Source organism: Rhinopithecus roxellana, chromosome 16 (assembly GCF_007565055.1).
Source record: "Rhinopithecus roxellana isolate Shanxi Qingling chromosome 16, ASM756505v1, whole genome shotgun sequence".
NCBI classification, from domain to species: domain Eukaryota; kingdom Metazoa; phylum Chordata; class Mammalia; order Primates; family Cercopithecidae; genus Rhinopithecus; species Rhinopithecus roxellana.
Window position 1 is genome coordinate 12685352 of NC_044564.1, and position 26996 is coordinate 12712347.

The 26996-nt window shown below is 55.7% G+C and overlaps 2 protein-coding genes across 2 annotated transcripts in view; both read right to left on the reverse strand.

The window, feature by feature from the left end:
- Positions 1-179: 179 nt before the first annotated feature.
- On the reverse strand, positions 180-11203 carry CACFD1 (calcium channel flower domain containing 1). Its single transcript, XM_010372788.2, has 5 exons — positions 10981-11203; positions 7346-7418; positions 5457-5582; positions 2888-2995; positions 180-2348 (listed from the first exon to the last, which is right to left on the reverse strand). The coding sequence occupies exons 1-5, from the start codon at positions 11099-11101 to the stop codon at positions 2258-2260; spliced, it is 519 nt and encodes a 172-aa protein (XP_010371090.1). The 5' UTR covers positions 11102-11203; the 3' UTR covers positions 180-2257.
- A 582-nt stretch (positions 11204-11785) lies between these two features.
- The window catches only part of ADAMTS13 (ADAM metallopeptidase with thrombospondin type 1 motif 13), a 39197-nt gene continuing 23986 nt past the window's right edge, over positions 11786-26996 (reverse strand). The window contains exons 21-30 of the mRNA XM_030919476.1: positions 26289-26478; positions 25533-25653; positions 22417-22546; positions 21153-21335; positions 16539-16743; positions 15557-15875; positions 14945-15091; positions 14440-14616; positions 13081-13253; positions 11786-12198 (exon numbers count right to left, since the gene is read on the reverse strand). Of these exons, the coding sequence (XP_030775336.1) occupies positions 11992-12198; positions 13081-13253; positions 14440-14616; positions 14945-15091; positions 15557-15875; positions 16539-16743; positions 21153-21335; positions 22417-22546; positions 25533-25653; positions 26289-26478 (1852 nt within the window). The 3' untranslated portion in view covers positions 11786-11991. The remainder of the gene's footprint in view (positions 12199-13080; positions 13254-14439; positions 14617-14944; positions 15092-15556; positions 15876-16538; positions 16744-21152; positions 21336-22416; positions 22547-25532; positions 25654-26288; positions 26479-26996) is intronic.

The following is a 26996-nucleotide window of genomic DNA, read 5'->3' on the forward strand; positions in this document are numbered from 1 at the left end:
TGCTGTGAGGGGAAGCCTACAGCGAGGCCCGCCCTTAACAGGCTCCTCTTCCTAACTGTGTGACCTTGAGCAGGTCACTCTGTGATGCCAGAGGCAGCCTCGGGATAGGACCTGTAGTTGTTTCCTGGGCCAGCGGCTCCTGCGTGGCTTCCACACACACACACACAGGCACCAAAGCAGAAGGGAGTAAGGACAGGCACGCAAGCCACGGCCGTACTTTATTGCTCAAGACGCACACAGAACCCAGAGGTGCAGACAAGGGGGAAAGAGCGCCACACACAGCCCAGACGAGGCAGGAGTGGCCCGGCCGCTGGAAGAGACGTTCCTTGCAAGGCAGGGCCCCTGCTGGACAGCACACTCCCTGGGAGACAGGGTCAGAGGCCCCAGGTCCGCACAGCTGCAGACTTGCTGGGAACCTGGGACAGGTGACCCACCCGCTCTGGCCTGTGGCTGAGGGCCTTCCACCTCTGCATCCAGCAGTGCACCCACCATTTCCCCACAGGGCACAGGGGCAGCCTTCCTTGATCCACAGCCAACCCTTCTCCTGCTGTCTCTGGCTGTCACTGAGGCCCCTCTGGCAGGGGCAGCAGCAGGCAGGCCAGGCAGAAGGGGACCCGGGGCCCCACTACCTGGGTAGGAATGAGCAGAGGGCGGGCAGAGCCCTTGCTTCTCGTGGGAGGTAGACAGGTCTCACTCACTGCATACATGGGACAAATGCGTGCACGCGCACACATACATATATATACACACACACAGCCCTTTGAGCCCAGCACTGGCCTGAGGAAAGTGGCCCCGGAGGAACCCTGAAGGCACGTGTCCACCAGGCTATAATGCCCCTGCCACCCCGGGGCTCAGCTGGCCAGACTCCCGGGGGTGGGGTGCTGCTGACCCAGGAGCCCACAGACAAGTCCCCAGGGCAGTACTGGGCAGGACCCAAAGAACCCCACACCCAGCCCACCAGCCTGCCACTCCCAACCTCAGACACAGATGGGCCCAAGAGGTGTTCCTGGGAAACAGTCCACTTAGCAAGACCCAGTACCTCTGCTCCTGAAGCTCAGCACAGGCCCAGCCTGGGGTCAGACCCAGATGGAATATCTTCCATGCCCTCCCACTTCTGCCAAGCCCCACCCAGGCTAAGCCAGGCCTGACCAGGCACCTGCCTGATGGCCAAGAGCCAGCCTCACAGTCAGGCCAGCGGGCTGAGGCCACGGGGCAGAGGGAATACGGGGATGCACTTCCTGGGCACCAGCTCTCTGTGTCCTCCCTGGGTAGGCCTGGCTCCAGATGGCCTGGCACCCGGGGCAGTGAGGACAGCTCTGTGTGGGGAGGTGACTGTGGCCTCTGCCCAGTTCTTAAAAGGCAGAGGCTCCCTGAGGGCAGGGCTTGAGCAGGCCGGCAGGAGAACCTGAGTGGGTGCTGAGGTCAGACCCACTGGCCCACGGGGCTGGGCTGCGGCTGACATGATGGGGCCACAACAGGGAGAGGGTGGGCACCCTCAGTGATGCCAGGGAGAGCCTGCTCTCCCCACTTCCTTAGCACCAAGGCCAGCGGGTGGGGGGGAGTGATGGGCAGAACCTAGGGGCCTTAGCAGGCCCAGGGAGCAGGGGCAGCTGCGGGGTCTTGGGGTGGCCTGTCCAAGGTTCCAGGAGTTGGCAGGGAGCATCCCCCACCCAGCTGTCCGGTCACTGCCAAGGCTGCAGTTCCAGGTACAGGGATGCACCTTAGGGGCCCTGTGGGCTTCTTGAGAAGGCGGGGTGGCAGTGGGGGCTGCACCCTAAGCAGCGGTGGGAGGTTGCTGGCAGTGGCAGGCTGTCCCGGACCCTGGGGCTGTACCTGCCAAGAGAGCTGGGGGAGGTCCCTCTGCCCAGTGTCCAGGTGGCAGGGTCCCACTTGCACCTCCCCTCAAGCCAGGACCAGCATCTCCAGGGGAGGCTGCTCCCAGGTCACTGGCAGCCCTGTCTGTGGTGTGAGGTCTGCAGACCCACCCAGTGGAGGAGCAAGGCCAGCTGGTGTCCACACAGCTGCTGCAGGCTCTGCTCGGCTCTGCCTCAAGTCCAGCAGCCCAGACTCTCACACCAGCAGCCAGGGGCTCCTGGCTTAAGCAAGTCTGGAGAAGAGAGCAGAGGACTCCAGGTGTAGGGGCAGGTGCAGAAGCCCCTCTCCAGGCTGTGCCTCAGTGTGGACAGTCCAGGCCTCACTTGGACTCACACAGAGCCAGAGGAGGGGGCAGGGAGGGAGGGGTGCCCAGCCCAGCCCTTCACAGCTCCCCCTCCAGAGTCTCCGCGAGCTTCTCCTCATCTGCCTGCTGCCTCTGCTGCTGGATCCTAGCGTAGGAGATCGCATCGCCCCTGGGGAGAGAGAGAGGCAGCGTCACGTGGAGCGCCAGCCCCATGCCCACAGCCCTCCTGACCACTGCCCGCTTCCTGCAAGTGACCCAAGTGTGACCTGCAGGCATTCTGATTTCCCCAGAGACAACTGCTGGGGTGGCAAAGGCCTGTCTTGTCCCCTCTGAGAGGGGCCCAGGCTTCTTGGGATGATGGGCTGAGAAGGAACCAGCCTCAGTCTGGGCTCTGCAGGAGAGGGTGGCAACTGACTACAATGCCCGGTGCAGACCCGGGAGGGGAAGGGGCTCCCACCAGTCATATGTCTGCTATCCTTGCTGCAGGCCGTGACAGGGCAAGACTGGGCCACGCAGAAGTGTTGTGAATCCTCTGTCTTCACCTGTTAGAGCTGAGCCCTGGAAGCACCGGGAGTCACTGGGACCTCTGCCTCAGTCTCCACTGGCTAAAAGGGGCCACTCTCAGACCCTCCTCACTGAGGGACTTCGGTGGGGGAGGCAGCGGGGGGAAGGAAGGCCCTGCCCAGGGGCTGGGCCCAGCAGACGCACTTTTTGCCCAGAGCAGAGAGTCCGTACAGCACCCCCGTGGCAAAGGCGATGGCGTTGCCCAGCAGCGTGGTCAGGGTCAGGTTGATGATGATGGGAACAACTGCCATCCTGGGGGGGAAGCAGAGGTCAAGGGGGGCTGTCCAGCCCCACAGCCACCACATCCTTCCCTGCTTCCCAGACTCGGCCCAGCCCCCTTTCTAGACACCCAGGGCACAGGAAGGATCCCAAAAAATCAACTGAGACACAGCTTCAGAAAGTCCTTGATCGGCCCTGAACTTGTCTGTAAAACTGTTCCATTCTGGGAATAGGATCCAACGCTTTCATCAGATTTTTGAAGGGGTCTGTGGTCCCAAAAAGGGCTAACCAGTAACGAGATGGTCCAGTGCCCTCACTATGACAGAAAGAGGCTGTGACAGAGAATCTGGCTTCCCATCCAGGCCCTACTAGCTTTGCGGGCAAGTTACTCAAAATCTCCACCGTGGAGAGGGGATCAAACTTTGTCTGAGGTCAGGCATGTTAACTACACAATGCTAAACACCACAGGCACTAAATAAATGCACTGAGTCCTAGAGTAACACCAGCTACATCGCCACAAATAAGGTCCCCAGAATTCAACCACATGGAACACAGGGTCTCATGATGGGAGGGTCTCATCATGGGAGGGCTGCAGGCTGCGGGGTCTGCAGGGTCAGCCTAGATCTTGCTGCTGTTTGGCATCACCTGGTGGCAGGGTCCACTGGGGCGTACGCATCCCCGGGGCTGATTCTCCATCCTGGCTGGAATTTCCAGGCCAGCAGCAATTCCTAGGCTAACTGGGCCAGGAGGATACCTGCAGGTTGGAGAACAGCACTCTGTCCTGTCGCCTTCCTAGAGGAGGCTGCCTGTGCGGGAGGACGAGACTCATGGCCAATTGCATTCTATCTGAATTTCCATTCTTGTAGACATGTGGTTGTGAGATTTTTGTCATTAAAAAACTTCAAAATGATAACATAATAATAGAAATTACAAAGAAAAAGAAAGACCACAGAGGGGAACCTTCTGACAAATAATTAAAGGCAGACAACAGGCTGGAAAAATAGTTGCAGGAAATACAACCAAGGATCATTGAATCTTTAATACAGAAAACACACTGAACTTGCTAAGCAAAACACTGAGGTTCCCACAGGTTAAAAAGGAAACTTGAAAATTTTCAAATCAGAAAATGCAATGGGAACATGCGGGAAAATATTTTTCCTCTTAGATAACAAATAGATAAATGCAAATGTGAAGTGGTGTGCAGCCCTGGGCAGGGGTGGGGGCGGGGGAGAGACTCAAGGGACCTCTTTGGAAAGCAACGTAGCCACGCGTCTTAAAATATTTTTAATGATCAGAATCTTTGACCCAGTAATTCCACACCTGAAAATAGATCTTAAGGAAATCATCATAAACACAGAAAAAGTTTTAGCAGACAGATGTTTACCACAGCTCGATTTACACCAGTTAAGAAATGAAGAAAATCATCCAGCTGAACGCACATTCCTGTATTGAAAGAATGTTATAAAATCTGTGGCGATGTTAAAATGCTTGTATCATTACACTACGTGAAAAAAGCAGGATACAAACTTATTCATGATGGTTATAACTGTATTAAGAGCAGGCTTTTAAAAAAATGCCTGCAGATAGGAAGCACACACATCAGAAGATTAGCAGGCAGTGGGCTTCGAGTAACATTGTTCTATTTTCCAAATTATTGTTAATGAATTTCCATTATGGCTAGCATTTTTAAAATAGTTTTTTAAACCCCTAGCGACATGACACTGCGTGTAGATAAGAGCTCTGTGATCCTGTGTCCTTCGTGATTTAGATACGGCAGAAGATGGCTCCACAAGTAAGCATGTGGCTTGTGCTCTTACCATCAAAACTACCAGGCCTCTCTGAAGGGAAAGCAAGCTTGCATCTAGACTTCTTTCTAAAGATAACCTAGACAATAATAAATACTGTTGCCACCAGCCTCCTATGCACTAGAGGCATTCTAGAAGCTTCCATGTATTACACTTATCCTGAAATCAGTTCCATCTTATGACTCAGAGAAGTATTACATATTGATTTCATTGTTAGAAATGGGAAAATTTTTAACGAGCGTATTTAGAGGGCAACCACATTTTCTGCTCTGCAACCTGCTTCTCCCCTTTCACGTCAGGACATCTAGATGAACCCACTCTTCGCAAAGGCTGCAGAGAAACATGTCCTACAGACCTACTATCATCCGGTTAACAACTCCCAGGGGATGGACCAAAATTCCAGACGCTTCCCATTTCTCTCAACTGCACGGAATGCTGCCACACATGCTCATATACCTCTGAACCTTCCAGTGACTACAGCACAGCGACAGCTGAGTTCCCGGGTGCAGCACCACTGGGGCATGTTTTGGCAGCTATCAGCAAATCACTGTGCACAAAGGCAATCCCAGTTTACACTTGTACAGAGAAGAACTGAATACACTGCCCACCCTCACCTGACTTTTGGGTCCTATTTTGCCAGTGGGGTTTTGGGGAACTGTGTCACAGGACCCTGCCCAGTAGCCCCTCACCCGCAGTAGAAGACAGCCTTCTGCCAGGAGCGCAGCCGGTCCACCTTCTCCGCCACCGTGTTTGCAAACTCGATGAACTGGCAGCAGAAGGGCGCCTCGCACAGCAACAAGATGAAGGCATTCATGCTGCAGGGACCAGGGTAGGAGAAAAGCAGCAACTGACAATCCCAGGAGGATGAGGGCGGCCCCCAGTGCCAGTGCCATAAGGAATGCCACCTCTCTCACCCTCCTGCCCTCATCCCTCCTCCTCTGGGAAGCCGCCCGGCTGCTCCAGGGCACCTGCTTGTACCCCTTGAAGAGCCTGTGCTGAAGACTCCAGCACTCCCCAGCTGCTCCTGCACCCATCTCCCCAGCTGAACTGAACACTCCTAGAGGGAAGCCCCTGGGCTTCAGCGTCCCTTTCTCCTCCTGTGTGAGAGGGAGGAAAGAGGACCCCACATCATGGCACTGCTGTAACACTGCAGCGGGTTCATACGCAGATGGAGCACTGGCAGCTGCGTCCTCTGTCTGCTGTTAGTATTATTGCCATGGCCATCAAGAGCCGTCAGTGGCACCACCACCAGGAAGGCTGCCCCACCAGGGAGGCAGAGAGCTGGAGCCATGCAGTCCCGAAACAGTCACGGAGAGCTGCCCACACACCCAATGCCACTGGCCCCAGGCTCAGGGACACCCAGGGGAAGCCCACGCTGGGAAGGAAGAACTTTAGCAAGTCCTTGCGTCCAGCCCCATGTTTGGGGTGGGAACAGCTACGCCACTGGTGATGGAGGGTGTCTGCTGTGGTCATGGTATTCTCTATGCGTGGGTAACAATCAGTTACCAGACACTGAGCCAGGCCCTTCTGTCTGTCCCCAAGCCTGGGAGAAAAGTGCCATCATTATGCCTGTGTAACAGAAATGCAGGCTCAGGACACCCAAGAGCCACCCCGAGCCCGGGGCAGGCACTCTCTTTGCAACTCTTAACCACTGCACCCCGCCCCAAGCCTCCCACACACCAGGCCTCCAAGCACTGGCTCACTCTGTGCTGGGCCAGCCCCTTCCACTTCAAACTCGGCCAGGCTCCGACTCCACCCCCTGAAGCTGGGCCACGCGCCTCTCTGTCCATCCCCTTTCCCTATCCACCACTGGCCAGCACAGGCGCTGGGGACCCCGCCACAGCAGGCCCCCGAGGCTCTCCACTGGCCATAGGTCTCTGAGGACGGGATCTGAATCGTGTCCAGCTCTGTGCCCCTCAAGGCACCAAGCCCCACGAGGACAGTCAATTCCTGGTTACAACCACTTCTCATGTGCCCCAAGCTGCATGGGCCTGCCCTCACCCCACCTTCCCTTCCGATGGGATGGCGCCACCCTGGCAGGAGGTGGGCATGGAACGCACATGAGGGTGTTCTGACCGCGGGTTCCCGTGACAACTCCGACCCGCCTTTCCCATCTATCTTTAGCACAGCTCCGACTTAGAGCGTCCTCTCCCAGCAGACCATCCAACCCAGTGCTCAGCCAGCCCCAACGAATGGCCTTCCCCACTCCAGTCCTGGGAGCTCCCAGAGGGTGAGGGCCCCAGTGTAGTGCACTTGGCATCTGCGGTCTCAGCGGATGCTCCAGAAATGTCTGGAGCACTGATGGCCTCGCCCCTGCACTGGATGAAGGCCAGGGTGGGCGTTCCCTGGGCCCTGACCTCTCATTAGGAAACCAAACATGGTGGGGATATGAAGGGAAAGAAGCCCATGCTGTGGCCAGAAACCCACAAGCCCTGAGGCGCCCAGGCTGGAGCCAGTAACCATGGCAACCACAAGGATGCCCACTCCCATGGCCCCTGCCACTCCTCTGCCCCAGGAGGCGCCCCACAGACTCCCGACCAGCGAGACCCCTGGGGCAGGACGGCCATGTGCTACTCACATCATCCACACGCCGGCCGCAATGTTCACAGGGTGGATGGTGATGCAGTTGAAGAGGCCAGAGATCGCGCAAGCTTGAAACAAGAGAGACGGGCAGGAGTCAGCAAGGAGTCAGGGGGAGCCTGCTGGGATGGCAGCCTCGGGGGATGACTGGAAAGGACGAGAGTCTCTGCGGATGCTCAGCACACAGTTCTCACAGCACCCAGAAGCCTGCCCTCTATCATCTGAGATAGGTGAGGAGATGCAGAGAGGTGCAGCAGCTTGCCCCAGGCCCCACAGCAAGGTGGCAGCAAGGTGGCAGGTGGATCTCACGGCACCCTCTCTCCGCTCCAGGGCTCAGAGGAGCTGGCCCTTTGACCCCAGCTACATCAATATCCACCTCAAAGGGAGGTGAGGATTAAAGGAGGATTAAAGAGAGAATGTCCCTCAAGGATTCAGGCCAGTGCTCCCCCAAGACTCAGCCTTTGGCAAGGGTCACTTGTCACCATTCACAGGGCCAGCCACATAAGAAGTCCTCTGACTCAGAAAATGTGGCTTGGATTTTAGTTGGGACAACGGGTACCTCTCTCAGAACACAGATGGGAACCAGGTAAGACCGAGCAGCAGTTCCAGCTCTAACTTCCTCACCAGCCCTGTGCCGCTGGTATGCTATCTTCATCTTCCGAGGCCCATTTCTCCTCTTGCACATGAGCAAGTCCCACAGCCCAGCCACACACTGCTACAATGCCATGAGGCCAGGAAGGGGAGGGGGCGTCTTCCTCCACCCCAGAACGTGGCTTCTCTGATGCCCAGATGTGCAACCTTGACTCCCCGCCTCCCTGCTGCACCTCACCAGCAGGGTCTCTTGCACCCAACTCCCTCCTCTACCCACAGCCTGCAGCCCGGCTTCACCAGGAACTCCAGGAGCCTTCAAGGAGGGTCCAAGGAGCTGGCTGCTGGGCAGGGAGCAAGCCCAGGCCATCGCTGAGGGGGGGCCTTGGAGGCAGCAATTAGCAACCAGCTCATTAAACTTGCAGCAGCTCCTCTGCACCTGATCCCTCCACCTGGGTCTGGAATTCTGCCGTTTTCCATTTTCCCAGGTAACCTTATGCAGACAGCAGGCAAGGAAGCCAGATAAAGTGAGCCGAACTGCAGTGGGACTGCTTCGTGGGCCCCAGGGTCTCCTTCTAAAACAAAGGACTCAAGCGTTGCACTGCTCCTCAGCACAGCCTTAGACATCTGCCTTCAGACAGCAAGGGGTTCCAGAACCACAGGTGCAAAGGGGCCTGCCTGCCCCAGCAGAGTGCCCAAAGGGCGACACGGCTCCCTGCCTCTCCGCTGTGCCTGGCCTCACCTGACAGCTCGGCTGTGCTTCCTGCTGCAGTCAGCATTTGGTCTCCAGCTCCAACCCTACCCCAGCTGTCCAACCCACAGTCAGCCTTGGGGGAGGACCAGGTGTCAACCCAGACCAGCAGGCTCCAGCCAGGAATCCTTTAGCAATAAAGGGCTGGAGGATGTCCACTTGGAGACCTCATTGCTGGTATCTTCCACATGAGGGGGCTGTCACCATACAATCCTGTCCCCTCCCAAGCTATCACCTCCAGATGCTCTCAGGACCCAGGGTAGACCCTCTCCAGCTCCTCTCTCTGATCCCCTCACCCTGGAGGAGGAAAACTTTACCCCAAGGACCAGCCAGGCACACAACCCTTGTCTGAAATCCTGCTGCATCTCTAAAACACGCTGCATTTTTGCATTCTACCCTGGAATACAGCATTTAATATTCACATAACTGTGCCCCCAAAATTCTGCAGATGCAACTGACAACTCAGGGCAATGCCACAGGTCTCTCCTGAAGCTTCATCTGTAGACCCAACAGAGCCCCACGTACTCCCGCGAAAGGCACAGGCACCTCACTTGGAGAGTCACAGAACTGGCCGGGTGCGGTGGCTCAAGCCTGTAATCCCAGCACTTTGGGAGGCTGAGACGGGCGGATCACGAGGTCAGGAGATCGAGACCATCCTGGCTAATATGGTGAAACCCCGTCTCTACTAAAAAAATACAAAAAACTAGCCGGGCGAGGTGGTGGGCGCCTGTAGTCCCAGCTACTCGGGAGGCTGAGGCAGGAGAATGGCGTAAACCCAGGAGGCGGAGCTTGCAGTGAGCTGAGATCCGGCCACTGCACTCCAGCCTGGGCGACAGAGCGAGACTCCGTCTCAAAAAAAAAAAAAAAAAAAAAAAAAGAACTGAATAAGACTCCAGGGCTAATCTGTGAGTCGGCAGGGTCACTGACCAAGAAGGAAGGAGGTGTGGCCTACAGGCCACAGTCAGGACCTTTCCTTTCTCACCACTAACCATGTCACCCCTCTGCACTGCTCACCCTAATCTGCGGGGAAAACAGCTAACCAGACATGAGAGGACTGGAACCAATGCCTAACTTCAAGCCCACCAGTGTCTCCTACACAGTCAAAAGTGTACTTGCCCTGAAGAGCAGTGGCACAAACCTGGGGCCTCTTTGTGATTGGGGGGTAGGGCCTGTCCAACTGTATCCAGTTGCCTCCGGATAAGGGCATGCGTAGCAAGGGCAGCACACTCCTAGCCCCGCACCCTCCTGCCTCAACATCCCTCCACCCTCAACCTCCTTCCACCCTCCACCCACCTGGAAAGGCTGTGGAACCCAAGGTGAAAAGATGGTCCTTCTCGCAGGAGAGCTGATGGGGTCTGCCCTGCCCAGGCCCAGATTTAGCCCTCTGCGCCAGTGTTTAAACCCTGCAGACATCCTCGACAGACATTCTATAAGACCTTGCCCACTCCAGTAATTCACAAGGTTGAGGGCAGACAGGAAAGGAAAGGATATCATTCAGACAGACTTGTCTTTCCCTGGAAGGCCAGCTGTACAGCTTCCATTCACTCCTGGAGCAGACCTGCCTCCCTCTTTGTCCTTTTCTGGCTGCGCTTAAGAGCCTAGCTTCCCTGGGAGCCTAACGTCAGGGTCTGTGCCTGGGATGCGTACGGAGAAGGGGAGGAGGGCCGGTGATAGGCGGCCAAGGCAGCAGCAACGGGGGAGAGCTGACAGCGGACAGAGGACCCAGGGAGAGGCCCGACCCTCAGCTCACTGCCCCGCGGCCCCCGGGGGCCACCTATGCCCTGACACCACCTGACCCTCAGCAAACTTCCGCCCAGTGGCTTCCTGCCAGAAATCTAGCTAGCCGTGCACCCGCCTCCCTTATAAACAATCCTCGCGCAAAGGTTAGCAACGTGGCTGCCGTCACCTACGCCCAAGTCAACAGTTGACGCTTACTACGGGCCAGGTGGGCATGCGCTCCATGAGCATCACCGAGAAAGTCTCACAAAAGCCCCTGGGGGGCGAGGGAAGGGCTCAGTCACGTGCCCCAGGCCGGTGCCCCCCGCCATGGGGTTTCTGGTCCCTCCAGGAATGTTCCCAGAAGCGCTAGCCCAGCCCAGGCTACCAAGGCGCCCAGACCCGAGCCGGTAACCATGGCAACCCCAGGACGCCGGCTGCCGGCGGCCCAGCCACTCCTCCGCCCCGGGAGGCGCCCGGCAGGCCCCCGACCCCCAGCGGGTCCTTTCCCCTGGGGCCGCCGGGGCGGGGCGCGCATGCGCGGCGGGGCCGGCCCATCTCCCGGACCGGGTACTCACAGACTGCCCCCAGCACCCCCGACAGGCGACACAGCCAGCGGTACCACCACGTCATGCCCTCTTCCTGCGCGGGCGGCGCAGAGCTGGCGGGCGCCGCGGGCGCACCACCTGAGCCGCTCATCTTGCCGCCGTCAGGCGCAGCTCACAGCCCTCACAAAGGGCTCGGTAGCCGGCCGCGTCCGAACCGGCGCGCTGCCTTGTGGGAGAAGGAGCATATTAGCATAGGGGGCGGGGCTTTCAGGCTGCGGCGAGGCGCGCCCGAGGGGAGGCGGGTGCTCATTAGCCTAGGGAGCGAGACCCTCAGGCCGCGGCTAGGTGAGCTCGAGGGGTAGCAGGTGCTCATTATTGTAGGGCGCGGGACCCGCAGGCTGCAGCGAGGTGCTGCGGGGCCGGGGGGAAGCTCGTTAGCATACGGGGCGGGGCTCGCAGGCATCGGAGAGGTGCGCCCGAGGGGGCGGGCGTCATTAGCATAGGGGGCGGAGGCCCGCAGTTTGCGGCGACTTGCTCGCGAAGGAGGCGGGCATCATTAGCATAGGGGGCGGGGTTTGGCGGTGCGCGGACACCTTAGCGGTCAGACCCTCACACCAGGACACACGGGTGGGGCTTCGCAGGGAGCTGGCAAATGCGCCAGCCTCGGAGTGGAATCCTGATTGGCTTTTCTTCCTGGATAGGAAGATGATAACTAGGGATGTCCAGCGGCTTGCGCAGATCAAGATAGAGCCAAGCGGGGCCAGCGAATCCCTGCTTTGCCATGGGATGGGTTTTCAAGCCAGGTCTGGACAGCTTATAAGAAAAAAAACGCCGGTCAGTCTGCATGTTTTATTTATTGGTACCCGAGGAAATGGGGGCTGCCTTTCCAGAATCCCTACCTCCAACCCCCTAGCCTTTTGGACATTGGAGAAGACTCTAAAGTAGATATCTAAGATTGGAAAAAGTTCGAATTGGAAAGCACTGAGACCAGAGGTCAACCCTCCAGGGCTGGCCAGACACGTAACAAATGTTCAATGACCGTCAGGTCCCTTCCTTTCCCTTCCAGGACGAGGGTCCTGGTCCTCCGGTTACCCATGATTGGAGGGTCCAGTACTGGCCCCGCAGGCTGGCCTGAGCCTTAAGGAAGTCCTCGCTGAACTCCATCTCAGCCTGGCTGCTCTCTGACTCCCAATAGAGCACCTGCTGCCCATGGAACGTTGTGGTCCTCAAGCTGTGGATGTCCCGGATCTGAGAGAAAAGGGGCAGCCCAGAAGGACCGGCCATAAGTGATCATTAGCACTCACATTAATTAGCCCTTAATGTGCAGAGGCTCACAGATTCCGGATCACATTTAATGCTTACAAAGCCCTCCTAGGAGTACGCTGTTACTCTACCCAGAAAACTGAGCTCCAGGGAAGTTACATCACTTCCCTGAGGACACACAGTCAGGGTGCCAGAGCGGGGCCAGGCTGCCTCGTCTGGGGAAGCTGATACCCTGCAGAACACAGTTCTCCCAGGACACAGGAAACCTTGGGGAGGGTGCAGGGTGCTCCTCTGTCCAAGTCATATCAGACTGTAAAATTATGCTTCAGTCCTGGGTTAGCTGTCAGTCTGCATCAGAAAGGTCTTTACCATTCTTTATCATTTTGCTTTTTTTTTTTTTTTTTTTGAGACAAAGTCTCACTCTGTTGCCCAGGCTGGAGTGCAGTGGTGCGATCTGGGTTCACTGCAGCCTCCACCTCCCGGGTTCAAGTGATTCTTGTGCCTAAGCCTCCCCAGTAGCTAGGATTACAAGCACACGCCACCACATCTGGCTACTTTTTGTATTTTTAGTAGAGACAGGGTTTCATCATGTTGGCCAGGCTGGTCTCGAACTCCTGACCTCAAGTGATCTGCCCTCCTCAGCCTCCCAAAGTGCTGGGATTACAGGTGTGAGCCACTATTTCACTCTTGTAGGTAGCTCAAAAAACATTTCTTGGTGAATATGTGGAGGAAGCACTCTTCTCCCATTCTTTCACTAATGATTTGGAGGGTTTGAGTCTGAGATAAACTGAAGGGGGTCTCCTAGTCCTGCCCCCGCTAGGGAAAGCTGTCCAGAATCACAGCACAAGTCCCCATGCTGGGCCTCACCGAGATGTAGCTGGCATTGGCTCCCTTGGTCCCATTGTCCATGTCGGTGGCCAGGGCATGGATAGCAATCCGGGCGTGCGGAGCCACATTAATGAAGAGCCGGCAGCCCCCTGCCTTACTCGTGGCTGGACTCACGATTTCACCCCAGGGCCCAAAGAGCTGCATGTCACATTCTGCAGGGGGAGCAAGTGGGACATAGAAACCCAGACAGACCGCTGATGCCACAGGCCAGGGCAACTCACAGCCAGGAAGCAGTGCAGGGCTGCATGGCACTGTGGTCAATATCGGGGTTCCCAGGCAAACCCTGCTGAACCCCACCTCTACCACTTCTTGGCCCAGTGACTTTAGGCAAAGGCTAAATGTTCTGGGCTCTGGTTCCCTCCTCTGCAACTGAAGGAAACAATGGCATGCACTGAGCAGAGTGGTCTTTAGGACTCAATGATGTCACGTGTGCAAGAGTGTTTCACACTGAACCTGGCACCAAGGATAGGCTCCACCCATGGCAGCCACTGCTGTTCCTCAGAGCTCACTAGAGCCACCACCTGCCTGTACCTCCTGCACCTCTTTCAAGGCAGGTGCCTGTGTGGGTGGGGCTGGGCTGGGAAGCGAGAATCAATGTGAACGATGACAGTGGGCTCACAGCCTTTTGGCAGGACCCAGCAGCGCCTGTGCACTGAGGCATGTACACAGCTCTCTGCCCAGGCAGGTGCTGGGGCAATGAGGAGGCGCACTAGGTCTCTGCAGAGGCTAAGCCCATTGCCGCTAAACCCCTGACACCTGAGGGAGCCGAGGAACCTCTGGAACCCACTAGGGAAGCCAACTTCAGCCAGCTTGGACTGTTGGGAGAGGGCAAGCCCCCCAGGACAACCAAGAGGGCTATCAGAGGGTATCTAGGGGGCCATGGGCAAGGCAGGGGTCCCTGAGGTGGCATCCTCTGAGGTGTGCTTGTGGGTGCACACACATGTACAAGCATGTGTGCTCACACCAGTGCACTAGAACAGGGCCGAAGGACAGTGGCTCCCACAAAAACTTAAAGGGCCTTGAAAGGCTGGAGGGTTGGGGGCGGGGTGGGTGGGTGTGGGGCAGAGGCCTGAGGGACTGACTGAGGATGTGGACCACATCCCACATCCATCCATCTTGCTGCACAGTCCCAAAGAGGAGGGATGTAGCACTCATCCTGTGACCTCTCCCTGGCATGTACAGACTGACACTGGCCAACCCCAGCTCCTTCCATCTCAGTCAGCTCCCTCTGTATCTTCCCACTACCCCACTGGGACTGGCCCTATCCCCAGCAGCACCCACCCAGCCTCCCTGCCAGGACCGGAGCACCCAGGGGAGGTGGAGAAGGCCTGGCCATACCTCTGTAGAAGGTTTCAGGAGCAAGCTGGCTCCCATACCGCAGCAGCACCCCACCTCCCGGCTGCCTGCAACGCTGCCTCACCACCAGCGTGTTGGTCTTGGAGCTGAAAGTCATGCCCAATAGCCTCCTGCACATCTTCCTCCAGGTGAGCCGGCCCCAAAGCAACAACATGTCCCCTAGGAAGCAGCAGGGCAGTGAGGGTCCAGCACTACCATGCCTGGTCAGCAGAGGAGTGGCTCCGGGGTAGACTGAGCCGAGTTCAAGTCCCGCCTCTCCTACTGCTGGCTATGTGACTCTAAGTAACTGAGCACGTCACTTAATCTCTCCTAGCCTCAGTTTCCTCATCTGTAAAATGCAGATCATCACTCCCCAGTCATGAGATGGAATGCAAACTAAAGTTGGGAATGTACATGGGGCTCCTGCCAGGAACAGAGCATGCAGCGTTGTGCTGGCTCCCGGCAGGGGCCATAACTGGGAGCATCGCTTGTGTGGCCCTAGACATACCCGCACTGCAGTTGAGAGAACTCTCAAGGATGCGGAGGGTCACCACCTCCCCAAGGGGCCGCCCAATGGCCACTGCACAGTCTGCCTGCCCTGGTCCTCGCATGTCAATGGTTCCTGTTGGCTCAAGGTGCTGCCTGCCACAGGCACCTGAAAAGGGAGCAGGAGACAGGTAAGCAGTGCTTCCGGGATTTCCAGCAGGGCAGGCTCCGGGGCTTCCAAGCTGAGGAAGGAGACCAGGAGGTAGGAGTGGACCCTGTCCACCAAGGCCCAGCTGGAAGCCTTCTCAGGACAGGGACGGGGGCTAGGTAGGTCAGAGCATCACCCTCAGGGCACAGGGCTGCTTCCAGATGCTCCGGCAAGCAGGGGCACATGCAGAGCAGCCCAGAGGCTAGAGGGCTCACAAGCTGGGTTCCTAACTTCAAGTTACTTCCCCTTAATAGTAGTAAAAGGGACGTTTTGCTTTGCCAGGGAGGAAGAGGGCCAGCCCTGATCCTGGCCTCCCAGGCACACATCCCAGGGACCAAGTTCTTGTGCCAGTCCTTCCCAGAGGAAGATGCCTTTGCCCACCCCTCCTACAGCAGCTGCCCGACAGGAAGGAGGACAGGACGTAACTGGACTGCGCCGAGCTTTCCTGGAGCCCGGGCAGGAGCCGCTGAGGCTGGGGAGCCGGGGAGAAGAGCAGGGCCCGGGCCTGGGACCACTCCAGGGAGGCACCAGCAGGGGTGGCTGTGGTCTGTCCTGGAGCAGTGGCTTCTTCGTGAGGCACCAGGTTGGGCGTCCCCTGTCCCACACAGGGCCCAGCCCAGCAGCCACGCACAGTCACTGGCTTGGGCAAGTGCTGGCAGAAATCAGCCGGCACAGGCGCCTGGGCCTGGGGTCCGAGGCAGGTGTCATGCCGGCGCTGAATGCCATCCCCACAGGAAACAGAGCACTGCCAAGAGAGGGGAGGAGGAGTCACAGCTGACCCTGCCAGAAAGTGACAAGGACAGTGGTAAGCACAGGCCAGGAGTGATCCAATATAATCTTTGTACAAGCTGGGAGGCAGGTAAGTGTCTCCATTTCACAGATGAGAAAACTGAGGTTCAGAGAGGGCACCCAGCACAGGTCATGTAGGTGGGAGGAGCTAGAATTCAAGCCTGGGTCCCTGTCACCCTCACGGCCTCTCTGTCTCTCCAAGCCTTAGAGCAAGCAGGCCTGCGGGGCTGCAACTCATCTCTGTCTGCTGTGCCTGTGCCCCCTCCACACCATGAGCGAGCCCCTCCAGGGGGCAGCCTGAGCTCCATTTACCATTGTCTTTCCTGCCCTGCCAGGTGTGTGGCACAGCTGGCATTCCGTCATCTGTATAGAACTGAGTGGCCTGTTGTTCATCTTCCAGTGTCCCCAAACCTAAGAGCCTCTTAAGTCCTAGCTGCCCACAGGTCTCTAGGCCTTCTGTGTATCTGCCTCTAGGTGCCCCCTCACCAACAGACCCAGCTCTCTCCTTCCTTTCTGGGGACACAATGAACCAATGCCCCCTAGACTCCCTCACACATAAGCAGCCACAGCTGATGCCCGCCCCAGCCCCATAGGGATCCCAAGCATCCGCTGTGCTCACCTCCGTCCAGGTCCCGACATACCAGCGGTAGGTGCAGTCAGCAATGAGACAGGGGACGCTGGCCTGGGGCCGCACCAGTGCTGCACAGGCCACCTCGTCCACCTCCACATCCTGGCCTTGGTCGAGCTGCACACAGGCCACCGAGCGTCTAGCAGTGCCAAGGCCACAGCTGGCCGAACATGGGCCAAGGGACATGACTTTCCACCTGCAGGAAGAGAAGACCCCAAAGAGAGGCTGGGTCTCCCCAGAAACGGTACTGCCCCATGCGGGCCCCTCTCCACCCGCGTGTCCTCGAACAGTTGCCTAGACAGCTTCTGTGGCCAGGCAAGATGGGAAGTGCAGCCACAGAGCCCCTCCTGTCTGGGGCCAGGGCTCACAGGCACAGGAGAGCTACCAAAAGGCCCTGGAGGAAAGAAGCTTCTTTTTCCCTAATTGCATATCCCCCTCTCATCGCCTTTCTCACAGAACACCTGTCAGCACCCCAGGGGCTGCCTATGGACCCAAGTAACAGCAACAGGAAGCGAGCCCCTGGGTAACAGGAGACAGATCTCACCACCCCACGTTCTACAAGGGGGAAGGCCGAGGACCTTAACCCTGCCCATGTTGATCTGTAATCATTCAATAACTAATTATGGCCCACGTTCTTCAGAGCCCAGACACGAACCCAGGCGCCTGCAAGGGAGCTGGGATCTTCATCACAATACTGTTCTCCCCCATGACCCTGCAGCGCTGCCTCTTGGACCCATGCCTTCTGTGGCCTGGCGCTGTTCTACATGACACTGGGAGGTGGCAGTGAACCAAGCCAGACCCCACCTCCTCTTGGAGCATGGATTGTTCTCCATTTGGGCATCACTGGCATGAGCGACTGGATGCTGCTTTGCTGTGGGGGCTGTCGTGTGCATTGCAGAAATTTTATATTTTAGTTTATTTTAATGGTTTTCTTTGAGACATGGTCTCATTCTGTCATCCAGGAGGGAGGACAGTGGTGCAATCATAGCTCACTGCAGCCTCAGCCTCCAGGGTTCAAGCCATCCTCTCACCTCAGCCTCCCAAGCAGCTGAGACTACAAGCGTGTGCCATCATGCCCAGTTAATTTTTGTAATTTTTGTTTGTTTGTTTCTGTTTTTGAGACGGAGTCTCGCTCTGTCACCCAGGCTGAAGTGCAGTGGTGCGATCTCAGCTCACTGCAAGCTCCGCCTCCTGGGTTCATGCCATTCTCCTGCCTCAGCCTCCCGAGTAGCTGGGACGACAGGCGCCCGCCACCACACCCGACAAATTTTTTGTTTTAGTAGAGACGGGGTTTCACCATGTTAGCCAGGATGGTCTCAATCTTCTGACCTTGTGATCTCCCCACCTTGGCCTCCCAAAGTGCTGGGATTACAGGCGTGAGCCACTGCGCACGGCCAATTTTTGTATTTTTTGTAGAGACGGGGTTTCACTATGTTGCCCAGGCTGGTCTAGAACTCCTGGGCTCAAGTGATCCTCCCGCCTTGGCCTCCCAAAGTGCCAAGCAGAGCGTCACAGGAGGGACGAGCGTGCCTTTCTGGACCGATGTTCAGGGAGGGCTCTGGGTCATTCTGGAGTTGTGGTGTATGAGCCAAGCCTCGGGGAGGGATATCCAGGGCCTCGAGGATATCCACAGAAGACATCAGGCAGCGAGAGCTAGCACAGAAGCCCTAAGTCAGGGGATTATCCCTGGAATGTTCCAGGACAGTGAGGCCAGGGTGGCTACAGCAACGTCAGAGAGATAGCCAGAGCTCATGTGGTGTGTGCCTGCATCCCAGCTACTCGGGAGGCTGAAGCAGGAGAATCACTTGAGCCCAAGAGTTCAAGTCAGGACTGGGCAACATTCAGAGATAGTGAGACCCCATCTCTGAAAAAAAGTGAGGGGAGGCCCAGTGGCCCAAGAGGCGGTCTGTAGAGAACAGGGCTACCTGGCAGGCTGTGCTAGGTGTGGGAGGTGAAGTTTAATCACCATGCAGGCAGCGTGCAGTGTGAAAAACCCTGCAATTCCCATAAAATCCCAGATCATCTCTAAATGTGATGTGGAAAAATAAATGCGACACACAGCCAAGGGACTTTAGCACAGGCAAAGAAATCAGGACACACTTGTGACACAGATGTTAAATGGCTATAAAGCTACAACATTTAAAACAATTTTTTATGGGCAAGACAATAGCTAGAAAAAAACACACAAAACAAACAGAAACTGGCAGATCACTTGAGGTCACGAGTTCAAGACCAGCCTGGCCAACATAGTGAAACCCTGTATCTATTAAAAATACAAAAATCAGTTGGGTGTGGTGGTGGGCACCTGTAATCCCAGCTACTTGGGAGGCTGAGGCATGAAAATCACTTGAACCCAGGAGGCAGAGGTTGCAGTGAGCTGAGATTGTACCACTGCACTCCACCCTGGGTGACAGAGAAAAACTCTGTCTCAAAAAAAAAAAAAAAAAAAAAGGAGAAGAAAAAAACCTAGTAGAAAGCCTAGACATAGATTCTAACATACACCAATACCACCAAGGAGCCACCTGGGGGCATCAGGGCTTGTTCAACAGATGCTGGTTAACAATTTAGAAAAAAAAAAAAACCCTTGATCCCTACTTTGCAAATACATTAGTACACGGTTTAAATGTAAGTAAAATTTTTTTTTTTTTTTTTTTTGAGACAGGGTCTCACTCTGTTGCCTAGGCTGGAGTGCAGTGGTGGTGTGATCTCTGCTCACTGCAGCCTTGACCTCCCAAGGCTCAGGTGATTCTCCTGCCTCAGCCTCCTGAGTAGCTGGGAATACTGGCATGCACCACCATGCCCAAATTTTTGTATTTATAGTAGAGATGAGGTTTTGGCATGTTGCCCAGGCTGGTCTCAAACTCCTGGGCTCAAATGATCCACTCACCTCAGCCTCCTAAAGTGCTGAGATTACAGGCATGAGCCACCACGTCCAGCCTAAATTTAAGTGAAATCTTATCTGTAACTGCATTTATTTAAAACTAAGGAGACTGGCTGGGTTCGATGGCTCACGCCTGTAATCCCAGCACTTTGGAATGCTGAGGCAGGCAGATCTCCTGAGATCAGGAGTTCAAGATCAGCCTGACCAATATGGTAAACCCTGTCTCTACTAAAAATACAAAAATTAGCTGGCTGTAGTGGTGGGTGCCTTTATTCCCAGCTACTCGGGAGGCTGAGACAGGAGAATGGCTTGAACCTGGGAGACGGAGGTTGCAGTGAGCCAAGATTGCACCACTGCCTGGGCAACAGAGCGAGACTCCGTCTCAAAATAAATAAATAAATAAATAAATAAATAAATAAATAAATAAATAAATAAATAAAGTAAGTGGACAGGAAGGAAACATAGCAGTAGGGTGCTATCTATTAAACCTGAGTGCTGGAACACACATGTCCGTTACATTCTTTTCTGGACGTTTCTATATGATGTAGAAAAGTACTTCTTTATTAAAAATGCAAACCTACAAAAAGAAACCATTAAAGAATTATAAATGAGGTAGGCAAATGTTGGCCCTTTACCACTGGGCTCTGGACCTCACGGACTTGAACATGATTCTGTCCCATGTCCAAGTGTGGCTGTGTGTGTCCCTGCAGGAACCTCCATCCCTCCCGTCTTCCACCTCAGAATGCTGGTGCTCACAGCTTCAGGCTCTGCTCAAATGCTGCCTCGTCTGTCCCCCAGGCCTCCCCACACCGCACCCTGCCTGCACGGTGCTTAAACTTCACCTCTCACACCTAGCACAGCCTGCCAGGTAGCCCTATTCCTTACAGACTGGCTCCTGGGCCACTGAGCCCCCCACCCCATCTTGTTTTGTTTTGTTTTTGAGAGGGAGTTTCACTGTGTTGCCCAGGCTGGAGTGCAGCAGTGTGATCTCAGCTCACTGCAACCTCTACCTCCCAGGTTCAAGCGATTCTCCTGCCTCCACCTCCCAAGTAGCTGGGATTACAGGTGTACACCACCACACCCAGCTAATTTTTGTTTTTTTGTTTGTTTGCTTTGTTTTTTGAGATGGAGTTTTGCTGTTGTTGACCAGGCTAGAGTCCAGTGGTGTGATCTTGGCTTACCACAACCTTGGCCTCCCAGGTTCAAGCTGTTCTCCTGCCTCAGCCTCCTGAGTAACTGGGATTACAGGCATGTACCACCACACCTGGCTAATTTTGTATTTTTAGTAGAGTGGGGTTTCTCCATGTTGGTCAGGCTGGTCTCAAATTCCCGACCTCAGGTGGTCCACCCACCTCAGCCTCCCAAAGTGCTGGGATTACAGGCGTAAGCCACCACACCCGGCCTAATTTTTGTATTTTTAGTAGAGATGGGGTTTCACCACGTTGGCCCGGCTGGTCTCAAGCTCCTGACCTCAGGTAATCCACCCACTTCGGCCTTCCATAGTGCTGGGATTATAGGCGTGAGCCACCACACCTGGCCCCATCTTGTTTTTTTTTTAGAGATGAGGTCTCACTGTGTTGCCCAGGTTGGACTTGCGCTGCCGGACTCAAGTGATTCTCCTGATTCAGCTTTCCAAGTAGCTGTGATTATAGGAGCACACCACAGCACCTGGCCTGGCATCTGCACACACCAGGAGCTGCCCCTCCCGTCACCGGCTGACTCACCTAGGTGGGCAGGGCTCCAGGCTGCAGGCCTCCTGGGGTTCTGGGCGAGGCAGCCCCTGGCATTGGGTGTCCAACAGGATCTCCTCCTCATCATCCTCCCCATGGGCCCGGGCACAATACAGGATCCTCCGCATGACCCCTCCCCCACAGCTCACGCTGCAGGCCGCCAGCTTGTACTGCCACCTGGAGCAAACTGAAGTCAGGAACCCAAACAGCCCCAGGGCCTGGGAACCCAGGGGAGTCAGGTCTCCCCCTTCATTTCCCCAGACCAGGAAGAGACAGGAAGCTGGGAAGGGCCTGGAGAGGTTCTCTTTCTGGAGGCCCCCTTGTGTCCTCACCAAGAGGCTTGGCAGAGTGGACAGAATATTTGGACAAACCCATTTTACAGAAGGGAGAGGTGAGGGCAAACGACAGATGTCGTATCCCAGAGACAGTGGGGACAGGGGTCCAGGCACCCAAGGGCCCTGCGTGTCTTTCTTGAACAGTGATCCCAGCACCACTGCCCTGGAGCCCACCTCGCTAGCTCTCCCCTCCTCCCCTCCTGCTGTGTTTGGCTGCATCACACTGAATACCATCCATCAAACTGCATTCCCCCTCTGTCCTATTATTATCTGTCCTCTTTTCCCCCTCCATTTGCTCCAGGAGGTCAGGGACATTTCTCTGCCTTGTTCTCTGCTGTGTCCCCTAGCTCCAGGACAGCCCCGGGGCCTAGGTGGTCCATAAAGAGCAGTTTATGAAGAAATATCCCAGCAACCACGTGTGCCCACAGCATCCCAGATCCTGTGCAATGTACTTTACACGCATTGCATCTAGCATGCATTTTACACTCTTTGTGTTTAGCATATACTTCACATGCATTTAATCCTTTCATTAACCCCCCCGCCAGTCTTCTGGGGGCACAATATGACCTGCTCCCACTGGTGAGGACACTGAGGGTCAAAAGATCCGGTTTGGAGGTGAGGGAAGAGCCAGGATGCAGACCTAGAACCCCCTGTCTCCCTTGGAAGGGCAGGGCTCTGGGCTGCAGTCTTCAAAGGGGCTGGGCCGGGGCTCTGGCCCGCACTTGGAGTGAGACAGGGGAATGGGGTGGCCATGGTCTAGCCTCACACAGTGCACAGCCAGCGGCACCTGCCCCCCTCCGCAGGTCACCGGGCATGGAGCCAAGGCTCGGGTCTCCCACCTGCAGGGAGAAGGCCAGCACTCTGTAGGAGGCCACATCCCAAGGCCAGACTTTCCCCTGCACAGTCTTGCTCCCCTCACTCACCGAGCAGGGCACGGGACAGCCTGGCAGACCTCCCGCCGGCTTCCAGGCTTGCTTGCCAGGCCACACAGCTCCTCCTGGACAGGCACCCCGAGTGCAGAGTCCATGCACAGGAAACGCAGCTCCATCAGGCCTGCGTGGACGAAGCAGAGACCCGGAGCCCCAAGGGGCGGGCTCAGCAAGGACTGCAGCCTGGGCTCACTGGGCAGCTCTAGCACGTAAGGCCTGCATGGGTTTCAGTCCCGGCTCTGCCACTTACCAGCTGTGTGACCTCAGACAACTGACTTAACCCTCTGAATCTTAAATTAAAAAAAAAGATAATGGCATCTACCTTGCAGAGTCATTTATAAAGATTTTTAAAAGGGGAGATGAAAAGTGCCTGGCACATAGTAGATACTTGACAAATGGTAGCTGTTATTGTTTATTGAGAGGCATTATAAGAATTGCAATATGGGCCGGGCACAGTGGTTCACACCTGTAATCCCAGCACTCTGGGAGGCCGAGGCGGGCAGATCACAAGGTCAGGAGTTCGAGACCAGCCTGACCAACATGGTGAAACCCTGTCTCTACTAAAAATACAAAAATTAGCTGGGTGTAGTGGTGCACACCTGTAATCCCAGCTACTCAAGAAGCTGAGGCGGAGAATCACTTGAACCCGGGAGGCAGAGGTTGCAGTGAGTCAAGATCGTGCCAGTGGACTCTAGCCTGGGCGACAGAGCAAGACCCCATCTCAAAAAAAAAAAAGAAAAAAATAAATCTCAATATGAAAATCTCTGTGTCTATCATAAAGATGTTATTAGGGCCAGTTTTCTCAAGTCTCTCCTTTAGGAATAGCCTCACAAGAAATAGGCAGGCTCAGTGGCTCATGCCTGTAATCCCAGCACTTTGGGAGGCCAAGGTGGGCGGATCACCTGAGGTCAGGAGTTTGAGTCCAGCATGGCCAACATGGTGAAACTCCCTCTCTACTAAAATAAAATACAAAAATTAGCCAGGTGTGGTGGCAGACGCCTATAGTCCCAGCTACTCAGGAGGCTGAAGCACGAGAATCACTTGAGCCCCGGAGGTGAAGCTTGCAGTGAGCCAAGATCGTGCCACTGCACTCCAGCCTCGGCAACAGAATGAGGCTCTGTCTCCAAAAAAAAATAAAAATAAAAAACAGAAATAAAAAGTGTTGGCAAGGATGGGAGGACATTGGAACTCTTATGCACCATTGATGGAAATGTAAAATGGTGCAGCCACTGGGGAAAACAATCCAGCAGTTCCTCAAAAATTAAACATAGAATTCTCATCTGACCCAGCTAGCACACTTCTGGGTATACACCCAAAAGAACTGAAAGCAGGAACTCAAACAGATATTTGCACACCCATGTTCACAGAAGCATTATTCACAATAGAATAGCCAAAATGTGGAAGGAAGCCAAGTGTCCACTGATGAATAAATGGATAAACATATAAAGGATACACTCACAGTGGAATCTTTTTCAGCCTTAAGAAGGAAACACACGGCCGGGCGCGGTGGCTCAAACCTGTAATCCCAGCACTTTGGGAGGCCAAGATGGGCGGATCACGAGGTCAGGAGATCGAGACCATCCTGGCTAATACGGTGAAACCCCATCTCTACTAAAAACTACAAAAAAAAAAACTAGCCGGGTGACGAGGCGGGCGCCTGTAGTCCCAGCTACTTGGGAGGCTAAGGCAGGAGAATGGTGTAAACCCAGGAGGTGGAGCTTGCAGTGAGCTGAGGTCCGGCCACTGCACTCCAGCCTGGGCGACAGAGCCAGACTCCGTCTCAAAAAAAAAAAAAAAAAAGGAAACACACATGCTACAACATGGATGAACTGTGAGGACATCACACTCAGTGAAATCAACCAGTCACGAAAAGGTAAATGCTATATGATTCCACTTCTACAGGGTCCCTGGAATTGTAGAATTTGGAGACAGAAAGGAGAATGGAGGTTGCCAGGGGCTGTGGAGGAGGAAATGGGAGTTTGTGTTTCACAGGGACAGAACTCCAGTTTGGGAAACTGGAAAAGTTCTGGAGAGGATGGTGGTGATGGCCGCACAACAATGTAACTGTGCTTTTATGTCACTGACGTGCACGGGGAGAAACAGTTATGATGGTAAATTGTATAATATGTGTGTTATACTACAATAAAGCAAGATTGGGAAAATAGAAGAACGCTGTGTATCTTTTTTTTTTTTTTTGAGACGGAGTCTCGCTCTGTCGCCCAGGCTAGAGTGCAGTGGCGCGATCTCCGCTCACTGCAAGCTCCGCCTCCCGGGTTCACGCCAGTCTCCTGGGACTACAGGCGCCCGCCACATGCCCAGCTAGTTTTGGTTTTTTTTTTTTTTTTGTACTTTTTGGAGAGACGGGGTTTCACCCTGTTTGCCAGGATGGTCTCCATCTCCTGACCTCATGATCCGCCCACCTCAGCCTCCCAAAGTGCTGGGATTACAGGCGTGAGCCACCGCGCCCGGCCTAACGCTGTGTATCTTAAAGCTAAGGTTTCTCTGCTCAGGTCGTCAACTGGGGCCCCCTCTGGCCGCTCTGCCGGGGCCATCAGGAACGGCTCTGGTGCCGCACTGCTCGGCACTGTTGTCTTTTCCTACTTTTCAGCCAGTCAGCGCTCACATTTGAAGTGGCTGTCAGCTACTATACTTGATCTCCTTGTATTACGGCGTGTTCCCGTATAGTCTGGATTTTCTGCAATCCACCTCAAATGCTCTTTAGAAGGAGGCAAGATGCGGCCGGGCGCGGTGGCTCAAGCCTGTAATCCCAGCACTTTGGGAGGCCGAGAGGGGCGGACCACGAGGTCAGGAGATCGAGACCATCCTGGCTAACACGGTGAAACCCCGTCTCTACCACAAATACAAAAACTAGCCGGGCGAGGCGGCGGGCGCCTGTAGTCCCAGCTACTCGGGAGGCTGAGGCAGGAGAATGGCGTAAACCCCAGAGGCGGAGCTTGCAGTGAGCTGAGATCCGGCCACTGCTCCAGCCTGGGCGACAGAGCGAGACTCCATCTCAAAAAAAAAAAAAAAAAAAAGAAGGAGGCAAGATGCAAGTGGATAAGAGAGTTACCATGAGTGCTGGTCCCCAGGAGCATCCCGGGGGCCCTCACCTCGCCCGCAGGAGACGGAGCACGGCCCTGCCAGAGGGGTCCACACGTGTGCAGCTTGAGCCCCTGTCCTGATGCTGCCCCATGGGGAGGGAGCCTCCTCCCCTGCAGAGGTGGCATCCAGCTGTGGGAAACAGCAACAAGTTCATGGGTCTGGGACTCCTCTGAGCACCCAGCGACCCCCGTCCCAATCTTCTTAGGAGGCAGCAGAGAGAGCAGGAAGTGGCATGTGCATACCGGGGCTCCCTCCCCTGCTCCCTTGGCTCCCCAGTCTCCCAGCGGGTGTCCTTGCTGCACACCCCACCTTTGCAGGCTCCTCAGCAGCACAAGTGCTCACTGTGGGCCTGGTTGAGAGCTGGAACCAAGAGTGGGACATGGGAGCATGACTGGCCCTGCAATCCTCCCAGCCATGAGGGGCGAGGGTTGCCAGCACCCAGGCCAGAGAGCAAGGCCAGTCAGCCTCCAGTCCCTGGACACCGGGCGGGAGCCCGGCAGCATTTCTCTGCACAGCAGCTACATTATACTCTCCTCAGATGCTTCTCTCAGCCCGGCTTGCAAGGGGAATGGGAGCCTCCCGAGGGGCCCTGAGCCCTCTTTCTAAGCTTCTTTTCTGAGCAGGGGTGGCCCTCAGACAGCATTCCCACAGAAGCAAGGTGTTTTCGCTCTGGCCTAGAGGACAATGGCGACGGGTGCTCTTCATTCTCTCAGCCAGGTAAAGGACTCAACAGCCCCAGCCACTCTCATGCCCAGGGCACTCACATGGCCCCAGCCTGGAGGGCATGACATCCCGACACAGGGTTCAGGGGCAGGCAGCTTCTCATCTATGGAGTCAGGCCCTTGAGTCGCTGGAGCCTCCAGGCCATCTGCCCCCGGCACACAGGTCTCATTCTGCAAGGCCGGGCCTGCTCCACTGGCTGATGTGCATGGGCTGGGCTCTGACATCTCCCACCTGAGGATGGCATGAGACAGTCATCAGGCCCTGCCTCTGCCACCCAGTGGAAGGTACAGCCCAGCTGCTAGGGGCAGGGAGGCAGAGGACATGCTCCCCAACATCCAGGAGCCCAAAGGGGGACCCCACAGAGAAGTGAAGCTCAGGGTCTCTCCCTGAAGCACTGGGTTCTCCATTCATTAGCCAGCAGGTTCCCATTCAACAAGCACTTGCTGCTCAGCAGTCAGGCACCCCACCTGCCTCCAGGGTGCAGAGACAGAACCTATCCTTGGCCGGGCGCGGTAGCTCACACCTGTAATCTCAGCACTTTGGGAGGCTGAAGTGAGCAGACTGCTTGAGCCCAAGAGTTGGAGACCAGCCTGGGCAACATGGCAAAACCCTGTTTCTACAAAAAATACAAAAATTAGCTGGGCTTGGTGGTGCACACCTGCCGAGGCAGGAGGCTGCAGTGAGCCAAGATCATGCCACTGCATACCAGGCTGGGTGAGCGAGCAAGACTCTGTCTTAAAAAAAAAAAA

What these genes read in the sequence shown, in the direction of transcription:
- CACFD1 (XM_010372788.2), bottom strand. Translation starts at nt 11,101, where the DNA reads ATGAGCGGCTCAGGTGGTGCGCCCGCGGCGCCCGCCAGCTCTGCGCCG. An exon ending in GGGGGTGCTGGGGGCAGTCT is followed by an intron (nt 7,419 to 10,980) that starts GTGAGTACCCGG and finishes TCTTGTTTCAAG; the next exon opens with CTTGCGCGATCTCTGGCCTC. An exon ending in GCGGCCGGCGTGTGGATGAT is followed by an intron (nt 5,583 to 7,345) that starts GTGAGTAGCACA and finishes TGGTCCCTGCAG; the next exon opens with CATGAATGCCTTCATCTTGT.